At 46.8% G+C, this 22,392-nt stretch overlaps 2 protein-coding genes across 2 annotated transcripts in view; both read left to right on the top strand.

The window, feature by feature from the left end:
- The window catches only part of arid1ab (AT-rich interactive domain 1Ab), a 70,082-nt gene extending 64,685 nt beyond the window's left edge, over nucleotides 1–5,397 (top strand). Inside the window, exons 18-20 of the mRNA XM_063185785.1 lie at nucleotides 422–1,334; nucleotides 1,694–1,824; nucleotides 3,083–5,397. Of these exons, the coding sequence (XP_063041855.1) occupies nucleotides 422–1,334; nucleotides 1,694–1,824; nucleotides 3,083–5,296 (3,258 nt within the window). The 3' untranslated portion in view covers nucleotides 5,297–5,397. The remainder of the gene's footprint in view (nucleotides 1–421; nucleotides 1,335–1,693; nucleotides 1,825–3,082) is intronic.
- A 3,796-nt stretch (nucleotides 5,398–9,193) lies between these two features.
- On the top strand, nucleotides 9,194–21,898 carry LOC134435859 (uncharacterized). Its single transcript, XM_063184901.1, has 14 exons — nucleotides 9,194–9,279; nucleotides 9,409–9,531; nucleotides 10,974–11,135; nucleotides 12,014–12,103; nucleotides 13,272–13,411; nucleotides 14,384–14,480; nucleotides 15,006–15,116; nucleotides 15,659–15,967; nucleotides 16,325–16,397; nucleotides 16,481–16,557; nucleotides 17,043–17,103; nucleotides 18,083–18,143; nucleotides 18,486–18,522; nucleotides 19,383–21,898. Exons 1-14 carry the CDS (start codon nucleotides 9,268–9,270, stop codon nucleotides 21,828–21,830), a joined length of 3,801 nt encoding a protein of 1,266 aa, XP_063040971.1. The 5' UTR covers nucleotides 9,194–9,267; the 3' UTR covers nucleotides 21,831–21,898.
- The last annotated feature ends 494 nt before the right edge of the window (nucleotides 21,899–22,392 follow it).

The raw sequence follows: 22,392 nt of genomic DNA on the forward strand, positions 1-22,392 counted from the left end.
TTTTTCAGGCTTGATTTTTTTTAAGGTTCTACTTTATTTACTGTCATCAGATGTTACCGTGCAGTATTTAACTTATGAAAACAATAACATGTTAGCTAACTAACTTGTGTGTTAGCAGACTAACCTTTTGCAGTGGTTGAACCTACATCTTTTATTTATGTGCACCCACATTTTCTAACTGCATTGCATTAGTTCAATTTTAGCCGAGAATGACAGCAGTTTTTTAAAACATGTTATTGTGTAAAGGACAGCTACTGCATAATGACTATTAACTGTATCCACAGTATAATGCGTGTTCAGTATTACCTATTCATTTTGTTCTTCAGATGACAAAAATATTTTTTATTCGCTAGTTCCTGTTGATACTAGTTGAACTGTCTTTCTATATTGGTCACTGACATTCTTTTTGTAATTGCTGCAGAACTACAAGCGTCCGCCAGTGGACGGTGCGTACGGCCCGCCTGCCAAGCGGCACGAGGGCGAGGGCTACAACGTGCCCTTCAGCGGTGGGCAGCCAGGAGGACCCCAGGGTTCCCAAGGACCACCCCAGGGCCCGTCCAACGCCCCCCAGTCCCAACAAGAGATGTACAACCAGTACAACCAGTTCCCCGGGGCCGAGCGTCGGCCAGGTGGCCCGCAGAACCAGTTCCCTTTTGGGTTCGGCCGGGAGAGGGGTCCCCCGACTGCAGGTGGTGGTAGCGGAGCTGCAGGCGGCCCTCCCAACGCCGGCCAGCCCTCCATGCCGCCTCAGATGATGGGTGGTCCCTCCGTGCCCGACGGCCCCCAGGGACCCATGTGGCAGGGCCGCAACGACATGAGCTACCCCAACTACCCCAACCGCCAGGGGCCGCCCGGGATGCCAGGCCAGGGCCCGGGGCCAGCGGGCTACCCGGGCATGAACCGCGCCGAAGACATGATGCCCTCGGACCAGCGGATGGGCAACCACGAAGGCCAGTGGCCGCCTCACATGAACCAGCGCCAGCCCCCTTACGGGCCCGGCGGCCCAGCCGGCAGTCCGGCCGTCTCGCGGAGCATGCAGCCGGGCTTCCAGAACCAGAACCACATTCCACAGGTGTCCAGCCCGTCGCCCATGCCCCGGGGAGGGCCCATGGAGAGCCGCACCTCGCCCAGCAAGTCGCCCTTCATGCAGCACCCGGCCGGGCCCCCCGGCATGAAGATGCAGAAGGTGGGGCCCCCCGTGCCCGCCTCGCACATCGCCCAGCCGCCCATGCAGCAGCCACTCATCCGCAGGGATATTGCGTTCCCCCCGGGCTCCATCGAGGCCACCCAGCCCCTGCTCAAGCCACGACGCAGGCTCACCGTCAAGGACATTGGTGAGGACCAGGAATGGCATTATTGATGGAAAGATGGAGAAAAAACTTTTATAGTATTGTTACACTAGTCATACTAGTATAGCATTTTTACATTTTGCATAGTGGCATTGTGTTTTCTAGACCAAACCCTGCTTGGTAAGGAAGCACGGATGTTAAAGGATTTTATTTATATGAATTTGTGGTAATGCGGTACAATATCATTAAGTTGAAAGATATGTATGGTGTTTCAGTCTTCAAGATTGTTGTCCTGTGTAATGTTAAAAACGTCCAATGTTTTGAAGCCGTGCCTAGTATGCATGTTTAGAGCCATGTGTCCATGTGTACTGATCGGTGTTTCCTTTTGCGTTTTGTCTGGACAGGAACACCAGAGGCATGGCGCGTCATGATGTCTCTGAAGTCAGGTCTGTTAGCGGAGAGCACGTGGGCCCTGGACACCATCAACATCCTACTGTACGATGACAACAGCATCTCCTCCTTCAACCTCTGCCAGGTGAGAACATCTCCACGGGTCATTCAACATGCCTTCCCATGAGAGAGGGCATTAGTTCAGAGCACAAGCTGCCACAGCGTTTTCTCTTTTCTTTAATGCGTGCAGGCTTTATTCAGGCAATGTATACATAAAGTGCTGGCCAAATTCCAATATTGTAATATAATATAGGCTTCACCATGTGTATATATAAAATATTCATACTTAATTCAACCTTGTTTCAGTATCGTTAAATATCTCCTTTTACAACACGTTTTTATGCGACTAGTTGGGCTCTTATTCCAAGACAGTATTTTCCAATTGTGTAGAACATCTTGCGCGACAGTGGCCATGTTTACATGATATTCTGAATTAATAATTCCGAATGAAATAGTTGGGAATAAAAAATTATTCTGAAGTTTACATGATGCACTTTCATTGAATTCTTTATAAACATCTGGGTATCAGAAAGCGTTTGAACAGAATTAAATCCCATGTAAACAAGACCACTGAAAATATTTTCGTGACATTGAGTACTTACCTCCTCTTTGTTGCAGTGTTGTGTTTAAATTCTGAATGAACTCACTTCAATCCAGATTATTATCACCCAGTGAGCAGACGGAACGTCTTCTGATTGGCTGAGCAGGTGTCCTTTATTCCCCGGTAGCAGGACACCTAGGATGTCATGCGGGCGTGCGGGCGTCCAAGTTGCTTCTTCTCTAACTTTCTGGCGAAGTGCCGTTACTAGTTCTATCGCATCTGGTTGTCTAGTGAAGACCGCGTCGTTAGTTCTATCGCATCTGGTTGTCTAGTCAAGACCCCGTTACTAATTCTATCGCATCTGGTTGTCAAGTAAAAAACCCAGTCGTCAATTCTATCGCATTTGGTTGTCAAGTCACCAACATTCTCTGCGCGTCCTTACATGCCTCCGATAGAGGCGCGTCTCACTAGATTAGGAAGTGGTGCCCATGGCAACGTACCAAGCGCAGTGGTGAATCTACTTTCTCACGAAGCCTTAGATCAACATATTAATAAATTAATAGGCTACTTAAATGCTGGTAACCGGGTGATAAGCGGAATAGCGGCCTTCGAGGTGTCCCGATATCAAGGGAAAATGGACTTGGCGAAGCGAACAGCCCTTCGGCTGCGCCGTCGGGCTGTTTAGAACGCTCCGCCTCGTCCATTATTTCCCTTGATATCGGGACACCTCGTCGTCCGCTATTCCATACATGTCCCATGTAAGTGAAACCGCTGACCACCTGGCTCCTCTTGTCTGTTGCAGCTTCCTGGTTTCCTGGAGCTGGTGGTGGAGTACTTCAGGCACTGCCTGATCGAGATCTTCGGCATCCTGAAAGAGTACGAGGTGGGCGACCCGGGCCAGCGCACCCTCATCGACCCAAACGCCGTCGACCCCGCCTGCTCCGACGACGAGTTCCCGCTGGAGATGGACGATGTGGACGAGGACGAAGAGGATGAAGACGAAGAGGAGGAGGAGAAGAAAGAAGAGAAGGAGAAGGACAAAGATAAGGAAGAAGTGTCAGAGGAGGAGAAAATGGAGACGGAGACCAGCACCGCCACGGACACCAAGGTGAAGCAGGAGAAGGATGAGGAGGCCACGGAGTCCGCAGAGAAGAAAGACTCCACGGTGAAATCCGAAACGACGGAGGAGAACAAAGACAAAGACAAAACGAAGGAGTCATCCTCATCATCGTCGAGGAAAGCATCCCGCGCATCCAGCCCCTCAGCCCAAGATGCCAGCAGCAGTAGCAACACCACCACCACTACTACTACCACCAACACCACCACTGCTACTGCTAATGCTACAGCTACAGCTGCTTCAACGGAGAGAGCCAAGCAGGCCAGCAAGTTCGACAAGCTCCCCATCAAGGTGGTGCGGAAGAAGAACCCCTTCGCGGGCAGCAGCGCTGCTCGGCTGGGCCGGCGGCAGGCCTTCGACAGCGGTCTGCTGCACTGGAGCGCTGGCGGCGGAGACACCACCGACCACATCCAGACACACTTCGAGATCCGCACCGACCCCCTAGCACGGAAGCGGCCGCAGGCTACAAACGCCGCCACTCCAAAACAAAAGAAGGCAACGGAGGAGGCAGAAACCACCGCCACCATGGCAACGACCTCGGACCAATCGGCCTCGACGGTAGAGCAGTCCAGCGAGGGTTCCTCTGGGAAAAAGCCGCAGGCCGAAGAGAAGTCTGAGCGGCAAGAGCAGCAGAAGAATTTGTCAGCGGCAGAGGCGACCGTGAACGGCAAAGACAGAAGTCCCACCCCCACTACGGCAAACACAGACGGCGCCGCCACCACCGTCTCGCGACCCGTCATGACAAACGGCCCGAGCAGCTCCGCCGACGACACGAAAGACACCTCAGGAACGGCGGCTTTCCTGCTCAACCCCGGCCGGACGAAGTCCACCCCCTCCGCCGCCGCCCTTGGCGCGGCAGCCAGCCGAATGCGAGGGGGCGTGCTGGAGGACGAGCCCCACAGCAAGGACGAGACTCCGTTGGCCACGCTCTCCGAGTGGCAGGACTCGTTAGCGCGCCGCTGCGTCTGCATCTCCAACATCGTGCGCAGCCTCTCCTTCATACCCGGCAACGACCACGAGATGTCCAAGCACCCGGGGCTGCTGTTGGTGCTGAGCCGGCTGGTACTGTTGCACCACTGGCACCCGGAGCGCAAGCAGGCGCCCGTCACCTACGAGAAGGAGGAGGAGGAGGACGAGGGCGTGAGCTGCGAGCGCGACGAGTGGTGGTGGGACTGCCTGGAGACACTGCGCGAGAACTGCCTGGTGACGATAGCCAACATCTCGGGCCAGCTGGACCTGTCGCGCTACCCCGAGAGCATCTGCCTGCCGCTGCTGGACGGCCTGCTCCACTGGGCCGTGTGTCCGTCGGCCGAGGCCGTGGACCCCTTCCCCTCGCTGGGCCTGGGCGGCGACCTCTCGCCGCAGCGGCTGGTGCTGGAGGCCCTGAGCAAGCTGAGCATCCAGGACAACAACGTGGACCTGATCCTGGCCACGCCGCCCTTCGCCCGGCTGGAGAAGCTGTTCGGCAGGCTGGTGCGGCTGGTGGGCGAGCGCAAGGTGCCCGTGTGCCGTGAGATGGCGGTGGTGCTGCTGGCCAACCTGGCGCAGGGGGACAGCACGGCGGCGCGCGCCATCGCCGTGCAGAAGGGCAGCGTGGGTAATCTCCTGGGCTTCCTGGAGGACAGCCTGGCCGCCACGCAGTTCCAGCAGAGCCAGGGGGCGCTGTTGCAGCAGATGCAGCAGCAGCAGCAGGGCGCGCCGCCGTTCGAGCCCACCAGCGTGGACATGATGCGGCGGGCGGCCCGTGCGCTGCACGCCATGGCCAAGGTGCACGACAACCACTCGGAGTTCACGCTGTACGAGTCGCGGCTGCTGGACGTGTCCGTCTCGCCGCTCATGAACTCGCTGGTGTCGCATGTCATCTGCGACGTGCTCTTCCTGGTGGGACGCCACTCGTGACACCTGTGCTGCTCCTCCTCTTCCTCCTCATCCTCCTCCTCGGCTAAGCAGGTGGTGGCACATCCGGGTACGGGTTCTGGGTTCTGTCGGTCAGACGGGTCGCTGACGGGTCGTTGATAACGCCTTCTCTGCCTCCTGCTCTCCTTGCCCTCCTCCCTTCCCCTCAAAGACCCCCCCATCTCCACCACCTCCACGGCCCTACCCCAACTCACCTCACCTCACCACCTGTAGGGTGACCTCCCTCTCCTCTTCTCCTCCAAAACCTCTCTAAACTGTGTGACTGCACAAGTGAACGTATGAATGGAGACGAAAAACAGGAACTGTCTTTTTCCCCCCCCCTTCTTTTGTTTGTTGATTTTTTATTTTATTTATGCAAAGGCACCTCGGATTCCACTGACCTATTTGAACACCTCACCTGCGTCACTTCACCTCGCCTGCCCTCCCCTCCCACCCCACCCTTTGTCCACCCTCCACTAGGAGAAACTCCCATGAAGTAGTTTTAGATATCCTGATGGATCACCCCTCCCCTCCCCACACACACACACACACACACGCTTTTCAGAGGAGAATCTTCTGTTCAGAAACGACGCGCCCCACCCCTCAGCTTGGACAAAGCATACTGCCCTTTGAGAAGAAACTGACTCTTTTTTTAATATAAATATTATAATGAAAAGACAAAAAAATAAGATTTAACAAAAATCATTTTAAAGTGGACAAAAAAACCCTACACACACGTGAAACAGAAAAACCAACATTAAAAACTGTAACCAAAGTTGCCGTCTTGTTTACAAGGACTTTCCGGGGGGGAGGAGACGGGGCGGTTGGATGGGACCTCTGAGGTGGAGGGGGGGTGCAAGACAACAGGAGTTTGGGGGGTAGTGTGTGTGTGTGTGCGCAGGGGGGGGATTCTTTTTTCTGGTTCTGTTTGTGGAACTGGGATAGACTTGTTGGGACGCCCCCACCCTCTACTGCCCTGTGAATGGACTGTTGCTGTCAGATGGACCCTCCTCCCCTTTGCATCGGGCTGGGCGGGGTGGGGGAGGACCAGGGGGGATCCTTGCTGGTGACCGGAAGAGAGCGAGAGAAAGAGAGACAGTGTGAACAGATGATGTGTGTACATGGGGGGGGAGGCTTGTGCAGTAGATTGTAGAACGTTTTTCTTTCTTTTCTTTTTTTTCCTTCGTTCTTTTTTTCGTACTGTACACCTTAAAAGAAAGAAAGAAACGAAAGAAAAAAAACTGTAAACATACTGTAATGATTATACTGTTTCACACTGAGATATGCTGGCTTGGCAGCAAGCAAGCAAACAAAAAAAATAAAGAAATCCTGTAGTTTTTCAAAAACTGATTTTAGTTGATGTTGAGAGAGTAAGAGAGAGAGAAAGAGAGATCGTTTAAAGAAAAAAAAAAAAGACAAAACAAAAGGCTTTCCCCCCAAAGTGTCGTGAAACCTACAACACCCGTTACCTCTTCTTTGCTCTCCACCCCCTCGATTGTAATGACTTGATCCCTCAATGAAATCACCTCGTTAAGGACTGATCTTGGGCTCTAGAGGCAGTCCGGGCTGCAGTGTATATATATAAAAAAAACAAAAACGATGTTGTATATTTGACATCCCTTTTTGGCTCTTTTTTCCTTCCTTCCTTCCTTCCTCACATCCTTCTGGCACGCTCTTCTTCTTCTGACTCGTCATCACTTTTGATTCATTTTGTTTCTTTTATTATTATTATTATTTTATTTTTTTTCCTTCTCAACAACTAAAATGGTTAAACTCAACCCTTCTCCCCCTCCTTTTCCTGCCCCATGTTTGTCATTGTGTATTAGCCATGTGGTCTCTCTATCACCCTTCCTCTGTCAGGACTGGGGTTTGGTTAGTAGGGTGGGGGGAGAGAGAGAAGGGAGTGAGTGGAGGGGAGGGGGTGTTGCACTGCTGCTGTTCCTTGTAACCCCCCCACCTCTCAAAAAAACTCCTCTAAAATACAACTCTGATGCACCCCTCCCCAATAGCCCCATTGAAAAGAAACTGATCATGTTTTATCCAGTAGTCCACTCTTCCCGGCTGGGCAGATGGCATGTTTTTGGAGGAGGGATATCAGCTTAGTTGTGACCACTGTGGGGTGTCGGGCCCTCTTTATTGGGTGAAGAGGGCCATCCAATGGTTGTTTTATTTTTTATTATTTTGTTTCTCCCCCATCCTCCTCCTGTGACATGGATTTCTGCATATTTGTATTTCAGACAATGTAGCTAAAAACTTGATGTAAATTCCTTTTTTTTGTTTTTGTTTTCTTTTTTTGGGCTTAATGAATATCATTTATTCAGTATGAAATCTTTATACTATATGTTCCATGTGTTAAGAATAAATGTACATTAAATCTTGGTAAAACGCTTTGTGCTGAATTTATTGATGAAATGATACTGTATGAAGTGGTTGGTATGCTGTGCGCTATATTCACCGAATTACTTGTGTCTTGCAGTCAAGTATATGCTTTCTGGAACTCGAACCGTTCAGAGAAGGGTACAGAAATAACTAGACAAGCACTCAGAGAGCGCACCTCCGCCTTCCGGTGGACAGGAACACATATGCACTAACATTACATTACACTTACTTAGCCGACACTTTTATCCAAAGCGACTAAGTCATTCTCGGTACAGGGTACTGGTTACAGTCCCCTGAGCCATTCGGGGTCAGTTGTCTTCTTGCTCAAGGGCACTGAAGCCATGTAAGGTGGGGAGAGGTAATGGTGGGATTCAAACCTGCAACTCTGAATTGAAATCCAACTCCCCAACCACTGGATCACGTTCTCCACCTAACAAACCAACAAACACACAGCAAACTTGGAGGATCCCATAACCTCCTTGTCAGAGTGATAAGAGAAGGAAAGGCAGATAAATGTAACCTCTGTGACTGCTACCATCAGAGCCAGCAGTCCCTGTGCTTGCTGTTCCTTGTTTCCCTTTTTGATGATACCCGCTGAGGTGTTTCAGTGGCGTTCAAATTTTTGATGTTACAAGATTTGCCATAGACTTTATTTGGAATGGGGACGATGGTTAATATTTTTGAATTAAGTTAATCAATAAAAGTTCCATCCTTTTTGTTGTGCAGTCTATATTACATACAAATACATTCATTCATTTATTATTAGTTAATGGACACAAGTGTGGTTATTCAAGTGTTTGTCAATATATTTCAGTCATAATGGTTGCAGATTATCATTTTCTACTGTTCTCTGTCTGACTCCATGGATGTAGGCCTACACTATTTTACAGGTCTAGTCAAACCCGGATCATGGGCTACTTCAAATTATCATCCACAAAAGTAGAAAGTTTACGAGTTTTAGAAACGGCACATTATGAAACCGCGATCAGAACGATCATGACAAGAACGTGTAGGTACCCTGGCACATGCACACATATTTAACAATGTTTGCATTACTGATATGATCCTTTCGGCCATATTCTCATGAGGTATTGAACAGCTATCAAACATATCACCTCTGCATTTCTGGAGAGAGGAAGAAAAGAAAACCTGTTATAGAGGTCAATGGTAGGCCTACTAGGCCTACACACTGCTGCGCACAGCTGCCTGTGCGCGCCTGTTTGGCACGGGTGCCAATCAAGGTGACGTTCACCGAAAGCCTCCGTGAAATCGCTATCAAGTGACTGCTATATTTTTTATAACGTAAATACTAATCATATTCAACACACGCTCACAAAATGGGTTCTGGGCATTGGGCAACTTCTTCGATTGGCCGCGTATGAGTTGGTAGGCTGCAAGTTGCCCGTGGAATGTTGGTGAGATTTTTTTTCACCATGACCCATTATGACACAAGAGGCCAAGAGGCTCATTCCATTGGTCATTGTCCACGGCTACAGGACACCACGAAGAATCCTGCTAAGTGGCGGGTGGCCGTTTGTGATAGCACGACCGCCATGTCAATTAATTTCGACTGAAATGTAGTAAATAAGAAAAGCATGGACGGAAAGGTGGGTAGCTTACAAATGTGTTAATGGTCCCAATGAAATCTAAAACTTTCCAAAGAAAATTGACCACTAGTTTTGTCATGTAGCCCAGAAGAACCACTCACGTGTGTCTCTGTAACGTTGTGTGTAAAGGTTTGCAACTTGTTACGGAACCAGGGGGACACCATCCACCCCCTGGATGTGCCCGAGCGCAGAAAGATTGCACGGACACCGGGCAGTCTGACGGTCTATCATACCACTCGCCTCTGTGAAAAGGTAATTCCACAGCTGAATCATTGGTGTCTAGCGACACCCTCCGGTCGAAAGTTGAAATAGCCATGTCAATGAGGGTAGGCCTACTCATTTGAAGTAGACAGACACCTGGATATGCAATGTATGTTGTAATAAAACTGCTGCAAATATATTGTAAATTGTAGGCTATTGTAAGTTTGATACTGTAAGTCTAATGTAGCATTTAGGTCTACTACCCTATAGTCCTGCAAGTACAGTATATCACGTAAGTGAGTACACCCCTCACAGTTTTTGCAGATTTGTGAGTATATCTTTTCATAGGAGAGCATTAAAGAAATGTCACTTTAACACAATGATTACTGACCTTTTAATAATACAGCTTAAATCTCTTGTTCACTCAGAAAATATCAAAATACAGGCATTAATGTTTGAACATTGCCCACAAAAGTGAGTACACCCCAGATAAATCCGGTAGAGAAGGGGCCGTGCTGGCTTGAATCGTCTCGAAATGAAAAGAGATTAAAGGGAGGTCATCGGTGTGCGTTTCAACTTTTTTTTACATTGAACTTTTACATCTTGAGTCTGCACCTGGCTTAAATAGGTGTGAGATTTGAATGCAATCCTATGGAGAGTATCATGATCTGCTTCAGTAGTCACAGTATGCATGTTTCTTTTAAGTGTAATTCAGATGTCCAATGTTGACAGCGTTCATGCATCCCTAAACCATGTCAGTCCCATTACTATGCTTGAATATTGAGAGGATAAACTTTTTTGTAAAACTCACTTGTTTACCACCACACATGCTTGGCACAATCTAAAGCAAATTTGTTGAACAGGTTGAGAAGGTCACTTGTGTCAAAGTGAAATTTCTTTAATGCTCTCCTATGAAAAGATATACTTACATATCTGCAAAAATGTGAGGGGTGTACTCACTTACGTGATATAGGCCTACTGTACCCTATTATTATTGTAGATACCTAGTCCTAGTTCAGCTGGTGCCACAGGTAAACTGAAATAAGGAGTACACTAGCCAGGCTGTGCCCTCCTAGTGACGCAACACTTTTAGCGTTGCAACTAGTCAGGTCAAGAGCAATGCAAGTACTCTCTGAGTTCCCGAAAATACGGGAACTCCTCACACTTTGTCAGTAAGCAAACAACCATAAGCAAACCAAGGTAGGTGGGTCAAGCAAGCCGTTTGGGAAATGTTCATTGCTATACTCTTGGTCAGACCAAGTCTTGAAGAGATTTGAACGTCGATGATAATCAGGCTAGGAGAACACTGCATGCTGGCAAAATTTAAAATGATTTTACATCAAGGCCTAATATTCCCCCTACAAGTTAAATCAGTGGAGACCACAGTATGACTTCCTTTCCTATCCTATCCTATCCCATCCTTTCCTTTCCTTTCCTTTCCTTTCCTTTCCTTTCCTTTCCTTTCCTTTCCTTTCCTCCATCCCTCTCTCCAGCTGATGCAGCCCAAAAGTGAGTTTGACCTCAGTGACCCCAGAGGCTTCCTGATGAGCTCGGAGTATAACAGTCTGCACGACCCCAACCTGCGGGACTACCTGTTCAGGAAGGACATCCACCGCAGGCTCCTCAGGAAAGGATTCATCACCAAGGATGATAAGGTGCGTGTGATGTGATGTGGTGTGGTGGTGTGACCACTGCCTGCCAGAGTTCTGGGTGTACTTTGACGGGTCACAGCACCAAGCCTGCTGGTTTCTTGTTTGGCATAGCAGTCACATCACATGTTTAATATCCAGGAGGCCGAATTGAGTAGCTTTCCTTTTCATTGCTATGGTGGAGTGTCAGGTGTGCGAAGGTTTGGATGTACAGTAGACCAGTATGGTTCAGTTAGGGAGGGTCATCGATCTGTATGTCATTCAGTCATTTTTGACCAGAAAAAAACAACCTTGAACTTTCTATTATATTTTTCTTCTCTGTTCTCTTTCTTTCCTCAAGCATATTGAATGACAGTTTCCATGTGTATGATGATGTGCTATACAAATCATATTGCCCATGCTATTGCTATTTTGGATATGTTCTCTTATTTAGTACTGTGGTACACTACATCAATATTGCAATAGTGCACAGTGTTCAGTGTTAGACCTTAACACACAAAAATGGACAACCTGCAGCAATTGATGGGTTTGGCCTGCAGTGTTCCAAGGCCAGGACTAAGAAACTTGGCAGAGGAAAGCTCACAGCAAGCAAAGAAGATACAGTAAATCAGCCAGCCTCAAAGACAAATGAGCAAAGACTACAGGGATCATTCTACCCTACAACTTAATGAGTCTCATAATGGCGCTGAAGCATATAGGTGGTGGGGCTATTTGCAGAAAGGGCAAGCTGTATACATAAGGGAACACTTTTCTCTGCATTTACAAATTACAGTTGTGGAATAAAGGGAATATAATGCTACTGTATAATAATAATAATATAGATCATCATCATCATTTTATTTGTAGTATTATTATTATTACAACAAAATGGGTCATCTTTGCAGGTGGTCTGCACCTTGAGAACCTTGAACACGTATAGGAATTACCTGGCGGATGTGGAGAGAGGGTGGACCCGCAGGTTCAGAACGGAACAGGTGCGTGATTCCACAAGTAATAGTCATTGGAAAGACTTAACTACCACACTACTACAATGCAATGACTACACAGAGCATTCAGTAATATGATACGTCTGGGTCCATTCTGTTAGCCTGGGCGAAAGCCGACTGTTGACTCCGTCAAACAGTCTGGCAAAAGCTAAGAGGAATACGTCTCCGTGGTGGGTGGGAGATGGTCAGATCTTATTCTGCCACTTAAATTCATTGGAGTTCCGAATTCAAATTAAAACCATATTGTGCTTTATTAGCATGACTGTTATGATATAGTGTTGCAAGAGCATACAAATAACAAAACAAGTGTGAATAATGTTACAGTACTTTAACCAATCAGTAACAGACTTCGTGGGTGGGTTCTGCGTCACCACTCTCAACTGTTTGCTGATTGGCTAAACAGTGAGCGAACCGAGCTTGGAGGCTTTTGCCAGACTATGTGTGGAGCCAAAATCTTTGGGTGGAGTACATAGGATGGTGTCACACGCCTGTGTAATACATATGACATGACAGTGTCATAACAGTCATGGGTGAGCGGTTAGGGTGTCAGACTTGCATCCCAGAGGTTGCCGGTTCGACTCCCGACCCGGCAGGTTGGTGGGGGGAGTAATCAACCAGTGCTCTCCCCCATCCTCCTCCATGACTGAGGTACCCTGAGCATGGTACCGTCCCACCGCACTGCTCCCCATGGGGTGCCACTGAGGGCTGCCCCCTTGCACGGGTGAGGCATAAATGCAATTTCGTTGTGTGCGGTGTGCAGTGTTCACTTGTGTGCTGTGGAGTGCTGTGTCACAATGACAATGGGAGTTGGAGTTTCCCAATGGGCTTTCACTTTCAGTGTCGTAACACAGTCATGGATGTGTCATGAATATTATGTCAATGCCATGTTGCCATTAAATGTTGCCATCAAATGACATTCGGTTTTTGGTAAAGACAGCTCAAACAATGTAATTTTCATGACCATGAATCGTTTATGACATTGACATAATGACATTTATGATTCATTCTTGACTGTGTCATGACACTGTTAGCACTGTCATGTCATGCTAAGTGTCAAGTGTCAAGTCATGTCAAGTTAAGTGTAACCGTGCCCCCTTTTCAGTCATTGTCTTCGCAAGCCTTAACATTGACGCCTATCTCTTTATTGGGACTGCAGAAGGACCTGGTGAGGACATTTTTCACCCTGCAAGAGAAGGGGGAGATAAGCAATGACATGACTATGTCGGATGTGACCAACTGGCTCGTGCAGTCCGGCAGGAACTACGTGGTGAATCAGAACAGCGCAGCCAAAAGCAGGTCAGGTGCTCTGTACTGTACTGAAGCACCCCCCCCACCCAAACTGAGGTTGAACCCTCTGCCTCGCAGCACACCTCTGGCATGGTGCATTTAAGCAGGGGGGGGGGGCAGCCCCCTCAGATGGTTGTAGGTTTGAATCCCACTCTTACGCCTCCATACATGGCTGAAGTGCCCTTGAGCAAGGCACCTAACCCCACATTGCTTCAGGGACTGTATCCAACACACTGTACAATAATTAATTCACTTTGGATAAAAGCGTTAGCTAAAGCTCGGTTCAGATTCCTGCTTCAGTTGCAGGACACGTACTGTCAGTGGGGGGTGGCGGCAGATCACACACCCAAACAGCCACCACGCCCCACTCTTTAGAGCTGAGACGACCCCTTGCAGTGCTTCACATGCTGAATTGTCCGTAATCTGCCGTTAATTTGGTTGAAAATGATCTGATGTAGAGAGTTACTTGTGCACAATCCCTGGTGCTGAACAAAAAGATTACGTTTTTTTAAAAAAAAGGTTCGCACACTTCTTTGGATTTTTCTTCTTGAAGTTATTTTTTCATCTTTTTATTTATTCATCCATTGGCAATGACGTTTCGACCTCTCGGTCTTCCAAGTGTGCGAACCTTTTTTCAAAAAATACGTAATCTTTTTGTTCAGCACCAGGGATTGTGCACAATCAGATCTGAGGAAGACCGAGAGGTCGAAACGTCATTGCCAATGGATGAATAAATAAAAAGATGAAAAAATAACTTCAAGAAGAAAAATCCAAAGAAGTGTGCGAACCTTTTTTCAAAAAATATGGAAATGATCTGATAACATAGGATAAGTGGCAATGCACCGCATAATTATTAAAAAACACATTTTTAAGTGTATGTCAAAGAACATGAGGGTCTCAGTCTTCGAACAATCTTTATAGTTTGTTGCTGTTGAATTATTCTATTCATTACTGTGTTTTTTATTTGAAAATGCACCTCAGATCCATGTCAGGCCTGAGACTACAGCAGCTGCCAGCCATTGCGAAGCGATGTAGTGCCATAGAGATCACATCTGCTTCTACTGGCAGAAATGTCTTGGTGAGACCCGCTTTTAATTTGTACTTTTAAATTGTGTATGTTTTTGTGGCAATTGTCCATGCTGTAACAAAAGAGCATGCCATTGTGGGTTCTATGTGGTGCAGTAAGCAATGAAGTGTAATTTAACCACCACAGTTAACCCATTGATGCTGGATGTTGCATCAGGGTAGTGAGATTTGAGACAATTTTATGAAAAATCTTGGTATGTTAGAGCTGAATGAATACAATTCTAATGCAAGATGAGACTTAGATATTTAGGTTTGTATAGTCTGAGGGCTTCCTTTCTTAAAAGGGCTTAGGCATTCAGCACCCTTTTTTGCAGGTGCTTTAGACCTCAATGGCTTAAAATGGCTGACCTAGACCTATGAATTGAAGTGTAACCCTGAAATGTTTCAATGGGTGGATTTGGGTCCTCTTTACACTGTATGTATTGGGTGGGATTGGGTTAGATGACTTTGTCCTGGGCCTGGCCAAAGCTGTCAGCAGCCCTCGCCGCATGCATTTCCTTTTTGATTCCCTGTTTAGAATTGGACCAATAAAGGCGCTCGGATGATACACGATGTCACCAAGGAGGTTCAGAGGGAGATGAGAGTGGAGCGGCGCTGGGCTATCTCCAAAAAGGACAGAGAACAACGGGTACTTTACCATCTGTCTGCTTGAATGATAGGAAAATCATGGTTTGGAATTTTATTGGTAGAGTAGAGTATTGGCAGAGTATGTAGGATTGGCATTGCAACTAGGATGGTCACTGCAAATATGCTGCCCATTCCCAACTCTTATCATGAACATTTAGTAAGTAATGAACTGATATTAACTGGACTAACCAAAGTACAGTAAGACTCGCAGCCAAAGAGATGTCTACAGGAAATTCGAAATGGGCAACATGGAGGAGATTCACCTTTTTATGTATGAAAAGTGTGAATTTCCAAGTAATGATGAATACTTAGAAAGTGATAGTGGGGATAAATATTCATGAAAAAGATAACATTTCTGAATGCTCAGCATAAATTCTGCAAATAAACTAATGAAAACATACTCTACCTTTAACCAAGCAATAGCAATTTACACTCTTGCCTGTCTTGTATTAGTCTGCTATTACTCTCTTGCAGTGTGCCTCTGTGAGACACGATAACAAGTTAACATTTTGTTTTGTGTTGTTTTTTGTTTTTTAACTAAAGAGAGTAGAGCAGATGCAGAAGAGACTTAAACGAGGTAAAAAGACGCATAAAAGCAAAAAGGGTTCTCCAGATAAGGACATTGAAAACCGAGGAGGCCTAGAACAAATCGCTGAAGAGACCAGTGAGGAAACCACTGAGGAAACCAGTGGAGTAACCAGTGGAGTAACCAGTGGAGAAACCAGTGGAGAAACCACTGCATCAGTGGCAGCGGAGTCCTCATCCCAGACGAGCTCAGCACAACACATCTCTTCCAGCTCTTCCAAACACATCGCTCCTATTGAATACTCTGCAGCCATTCTGTGCGGAAGGGTGAGATGGTCCTATCTGAAGATTTTAAAATTCCTTACTTTGTCCTCAGTGCATGGGGGAAGCCGTGGTCTAAAGGTTATGGAGTTATGGACTTACAGCACTCCATTGCTGTAAGTCGCTTCGGATAAAAGCGCCAGCGTAATGTAATGTAATGTAATGTTGTCTATTGCTTCACTGCAAAACACTTCTGGTAATGGTAGTAGTGTCGGGACTCACTAATTCGGCGCCCTTTCGGTACTTACCGCTTACGTCATACGACCCTAACCCTAAACCTAACCCTAAACCTAACCCTAACCTTAACCCTAAACCTAACCCTAACCCTAACCTTAGGACTCATTATTTTCCCCCTCTTGGTAGAGAGATCTTCTGGAAAAATCCTGGAGCATGCCAAAGATTCCTCTTGACCCCATCAATTGTCCCAGAGCCACTGGTAAATAATGATATTTGAAGCCTATTTTTCTTATTAGCATTTCAACTTCGATGGTAACAGATTTGTGTCTATTGTGACTACAGAGAGAGTCTATCACAGCCAGCCAACCTCGCCCCGGGGATATCTCGACTGGCAGCATCCATTTTCTGATACAAGAAAGGTACGGTCAATGTTGTATTTGTTGTATTGTTTTGTATTATTTAGCTTATGCCTTGTTTTTATTTTAAAGGGGTATGCCACTATTTTGGGGCTTAATACAGTTAAAATCGTTGGCTGGAGTTTATAAAGGTGGTAAAGTGTCTTATTTTTCATGTGAAGCGTTGTCTTGCTTTAAGACAAGTTAAAAGAGGGAGTATGTCGCTAAGCTAGCGAAAGTCAATGCATCCATGTAGCATTGCTACATGCTACACGGATCCATTGAGTTTCACTAGCTTAGCGACATACTCCCTCTTTTAACTTGTCTTAAAACAAAAAACGGCTTACATGAAAAATAAGACACTTTACCACCTATATAAACCCTGGCCAACGATTTTAACTGTATCAAGCCCCAAAATAGTGGCATACTCCTTTAAATGTGTGCTACTTTTACTGAATGTGAAAACTTTTTCATCTCTCACTGTTAAATGTTTTGTTATCTAATTCTAGAAACTTTCAGCGATCTGTCAGAAACTTGTCACGGAGCCAACCCTACCGTCAACAACTTCATGTAAGATCAAGTGTGACATCTCTACACCAAAGGCACACTTACGTATAGGCATATAATGTATACACTTTAGACAGGCACAGGGTTTCACATCTGCACCTGCCATCCAGCTTAATACTGTTAATAATGTCAGGCTCACTAGCCACTTGAGCAGGCATCGTCAGATGTGGAAAGTCATGTCCAGTCTTCATCAAGAGTCAATATTGTGCATTAATTAGTATGTGGTGGAGAAATTGAATATCTGGTTCACATTTATCTGATTTATTTTAGGAAGCTTTGTTAAAAACACTGATCCTCTTGTTTTACCACTTCCTTTCCCCGTGGTATCATGGTGGAATTTAAAATATATATATATATATATTTTAAAGTATGTGGCTAGTAGAATGGCTGAAAGGCTATTAATGCAATTCCCATGCAATTTCATTTATTTATTTCTAACTTGACCTTCGCTGTTCCCAAAGGCGCCATGTAACATACTTAAGTGTATTATTATTTAATATTAACTCCACTGATGTTTCAGTTCCAATGTTCCACTAATCTCAATCTCCCCTATTCAGACAAATGACACATTGTTGTATGTGCAAGTACTATACATTACATTACACTTAGCTGACGCTTTTATCCAAAGCGACTTAAGGTTATCAAGGTTTTAAAGGGCCCCATAGATGCTACTTAGAGGAGGACTGCTATTTCCCCATTAATTATGCACACATTAGTCAGGGAAGAAACATTCAACACAGCTTTTCACACAGAAAAAGGTAGATAACAAACTGTGAAAGTTGAAACACAGCTTTACAACAACGAAACAAAGCCTGTTCAAATATTATGTGAATAGTAAGAATGATTTCTTTTTTATTTCAGCAAGCAAAACATGTCCCTGTCAAATTTAATTTGGTTTAAATTGCATTAATCTATTTAGATTGCTTCCTACTAAAGAAAATGGGCCGATTACTACCATCACGACTCTTATTATTTGTTTTAGATTGCACCATACCTGACAAGATAACATCAGCTGCATCTGTCCCTTCACACTTGGTGAAAAGGTGAGTCATAAGACCATAGGTAATTTGCTTAGTAAGGTGTTTGGATGGATTGATTGATTGATTGATTGATTGATTGATTGATTGATTGATTGATTGATGGATGGATGGATGGATGGATGGATGGATGGATGGATGGATGGATGGATGGATGGATGGATGGATGGATGGATGGATTGATTGATTGATTGATTGATTGATTGATTGATTGATTGATTGATTGATTGATTGATTGATTGATTGATTGATTGGTTGGTTGGTTGGTTAGTTGGTTTTAAAAAAATAAACAAACGTGAATTCTGACTATTACTAGAAGTCCTAACTTCATGTTTCAATGTCTTACAGTCAGCAATCATTTCTCGAGGACCACTTCAAAGGAGTGGTAAGAGACTTTCATGTTACTTCCTAGAATTTCACTACTGTTTTCCAAAGGGATAATTACGCAAGCTTCACCACCTTGTTAGACTTGTTGTAAAGCCATTATTTCCAAAATGTGTACAGAGTAAGTTTTAAAATGTCTGTGGTGCTTAATTGGGAAGCTAAATTTCACCAAAAGAAACATGCATGTGAACATGTATAGTACCATGACTTTTGAAGCAGATCATGAATCCATTTTTTCATGTATGAAAAGTGCAATTTCCCAGTCATAGTGAACACTTAGAATGTTACGTTGATGGCAAGTATTTGTGAAAAAGGTATTATTTGTGAGTGGGCAGCATGAATTCTGAAAATGCTTAACTACATCATAACAACATTGCTGTGATATTATAGAGAGCCATAGTGCTGTGCTAAGGGGTTAAGTTATATCCCATTACCCATTATTGCTGTGTGCTTTATGTGACTGTGAGGCACTGTAAGTGAGTCCTCCAAAACAAAAGGATCTTGTCATGATTGAAGTAAGAAATGTTGCAGTATGATACATTGTACATGAGCTAAAGTTTCCTCATAATTAATTGATCATAATTATTCAATTCAAATCCCACCCCTATAGTTTTATACAATGGCACCAAAGAGAAATTTCATGTAGGCATGTCTCTACTCTGTTGCTGTTTTGATTGACGCCAATATGTAAATATAAAATATAATGAAAATATAAGTAACGTTTGTACAATAATACAAATAAATACTAAGCTTATTCGTAGGCGTACAAATAAATTAATACACTCCGTTTAACACTACTTTAAGACTAACATATGGCCGTAAATAAGTACTGTATGTCTCGCTCTCTGCTGCGATTGTCAGATGACTCCGGAAGAGCTGCAGATGGTTCTCCAGGGCATCGTGGTGTCCTTGGTGGAGGAGGTCAACCAGGTTCTGGTCCCAGCCATCGTCGCCTTCCAGTACGAGCGGATACTGCCCTTCACCAGTCCCATGGTGCTCCCTCCGTGCTTCGCCGTGTCGTCGACATCCTCCCAGTGCACCTCCTCCAAGATCTCGCGCGTGACCAGCAGCAGCAACAGCAGCAGCTCGCTCTGCACCACGCCGGAGGCCTACGTCACCTACCCCGACTACACGACGGCCGAGTGTGGGGCGGGGGGTGCCCCCCCGTGCTGCATGGGGCCGCATGTCAGCGACGGCAGCAGCAGCAGCAGGTCTTCAGAGAACATGGCGGAGGAGGAGAGACGCCATTTTGGACTGAAGGTGGTGGCCCCCACGGCCAGCCTGATGCTCAAGGTGGAGAGCATCATCAAGGACGTCATCAGGGACTCGGTGGAGACCTTCAAGAAGGAGATCCAGCCTGTTGGCAAAGCGCCACTGCCGACCATTGTCAGCCGTGTTGAACAACACACTGTGTCCCCAGGTGACCGCGTGGAAGACACGGGTGCGAAGAAGGCCAAACGAGGAGTCTCCTTCAAGGAGGAGCCTGAGGAGAAAGTCTTGGAAACTGATGTCGAGGAGAATGAGGAGGACACTGAGGTGGAGCTTGGTATCGAGAAGACAGATGTGGCTGATGCTTTCTTGGCAGCCTGCACAACAGACGTCCCCATTGCAGCCAATGTAGACACCTCTGCTGCAATCAAAGATACCCCAAGTACATCTCCTGACAGTGCATTTGCTAATGACAGCATCAATACCTCTGATGCCACAAGCTCCACCAATGGCAGTGCCAATACTTCTCGTGCCATAACCCCTCCTAATGGCATTGCCAATGCAGGCAGCACTATTGTGACTGCTCTCACTTCAGAGAGCACAAACACCTCTGCCCCTTCTCTCACTGCAGGCATCACAAACGGCACAACTGCGGCTGCCACTAAAGGCAACACAAACACCTCGACTTTTGCAGCTGCACCAGACATCACAAACAACACCACTACTGCCACTGTAGACGACACATATAGTACTACTACTGCTGCTGCCCCTGCAGACAGCACGCACACCATTCCGTCTGGTGAAGACACCACAAACAATGCTGCTGCAGCAGCTTCTGAAGACGCCCTAAAGACAACTGCTGCTGTCACAGTAGACAGTATTACCACTGCTGCTGTCAGAGTATACATGAACATCACTGCTGCTCGTTCTGCAGAAACCCCAATCACTACTACAGCTGCCACCCCTGTTGACTCGACGCATGCCATTCCAGACTGCACAGAGCCTGCTGCTGTTGTGACGGTCGTCTCCGTGCCTGACAGCCCCCCTCTCTTTAAAAAGTCACCTGAGAACATGGAGAGCACCAGTGAGCTGCCACGACCTGAGGAGAAGGACGTGACGAGCATCCGCCCAGACCTCGGAGAGAGAAGTTTAGGCAAGGTGTCTGAGGAGTCCCTCAGGTCAGCCAGGAGCCGCTCCCACACGTCGGGATCGTCTGACACTGGCTCTGAGGGCAGCTCTGGCTCTGGCTCTGGCTCTGGTTTCGTAGTGAGCCTGGAGAAGTGCATCTCTCTCTCCGCCAGGCAGGTGGACGAGGTGCTGGAGAAGGTCACGACCGCCCTGGAGGAGGAGCAGCAGTTCTGGCTGCTACCCGACACGCCCGACTCCCTCGAGGGGCTTTTCTTCAGCAGCGAACGTGCCAGCACGGCAGGCGTGGAGGAGATGAGCACGACCACGCCAACGCCGGTGCTGCCGCGCCCCAAGAGCCTCATCTTCGCCATCATCCAGAAGATGCAGCTGGACAACTACCTGCAGCACAAGCTGGTGTCCTTCTTCGCAAAGCAGCGGCTGAGCGCCAGCCCGCCAACCACGAGCAGACCGGAGAGCGGATCCATCAGCCGCAGTGCGAGTCAGTGCGAGCTCTCTTCGTCACAGCCGGTGGGCAGTTTCTCGTACCCCCTCCTCTCCCCCGACACCTGTGAGCAGCTTCGCTGGGCGGACGGCTCGCCCCTCGGCTCGGTGAGCCCCCACTCCATCAAGGTCACCAGGTGGCTCTTGCAGACCATCCAGAGGCGCAACGGCTGGCAAGGCACCATGAGCTCCGACGCGGAGGCCATGGACAGCAAGCAGATGAGGGAGAAGCACATCCTGTGCGAGATCATCCAGGCCCTGCTGGACCACCTGGACCACCTGAGCAGGTGCGAGGCCAGGAAGACGCAGTCCGAGAGCAGCCTGCGCACACCGATGTCCGGGCTCAGCAAGCAGAGAAGTGGAGGAGAGCGGTCCAGGTCTATGGGGAGTGCGGTGTCTGACATGTCTCTTGCTGCCAGTGAGCTGACCAAGGAAGTCATGGCCAAATTGCTCAGTGATGACAGTGATTAAGTTCATAAACACAGACAGGTTTTTCCAAGTATCTTAGCTCGTATGAAAATAAACATTTGTATTACCTAGATGGATTGGTTATTTTAAATGAAAGCATACTTTGGACTACAAAGGATCTATAATAAACATTACTAAGAGAATCTCAGCTTCTGAATGTTGCGTAACTGAGGAGGCAAATGCTTCCAAACTAGTTTTAGATGAACTGCAAAGGAGTAGTTCCACGTGCTTCTGTTGTGTCTGTCATCTGGTGCATCGATGGGAGACAGACAGATAAAATTATTTTTTCATTTATCCTTTATTTAGCCAGGATTGTCCCATTGAGACTACAGTCTCTTCTGTCGGGCTTTTCTTTTTATGCCCCATATCTATGGAATGAGTTGCAGAAGATATGTATGGACTCTCTGCCCTCATTAGAGACTTTTAAGAGGGAAATTAATACAGTATACACAGAGGCCACAAGTTACTACTACAGTCTTGTACTCCTCACACTGGAAACGAGGAGTACAAGACTGTAGTAGTAACTTGTGTGAGGAACGTGTGCCATAAGATTAAGTACAAAAAG

The sequence above is a fragment of the Engraulis encrasicolus genome, chromosome 20 (genome assembly GCF_034702125.1).
Source record: "Engraulis encrasicolus isolate BLACKSEA-1 chromosome 20, IST_EnEncr_1.0, whole genome shotgun sequence".
Lineage (NCBI taxonomy): Eukaryota > Metazoa > Chordata > Actinopteri > Clupeiformes > Engraulidae > Engraulis > Engraulis encrasicolus.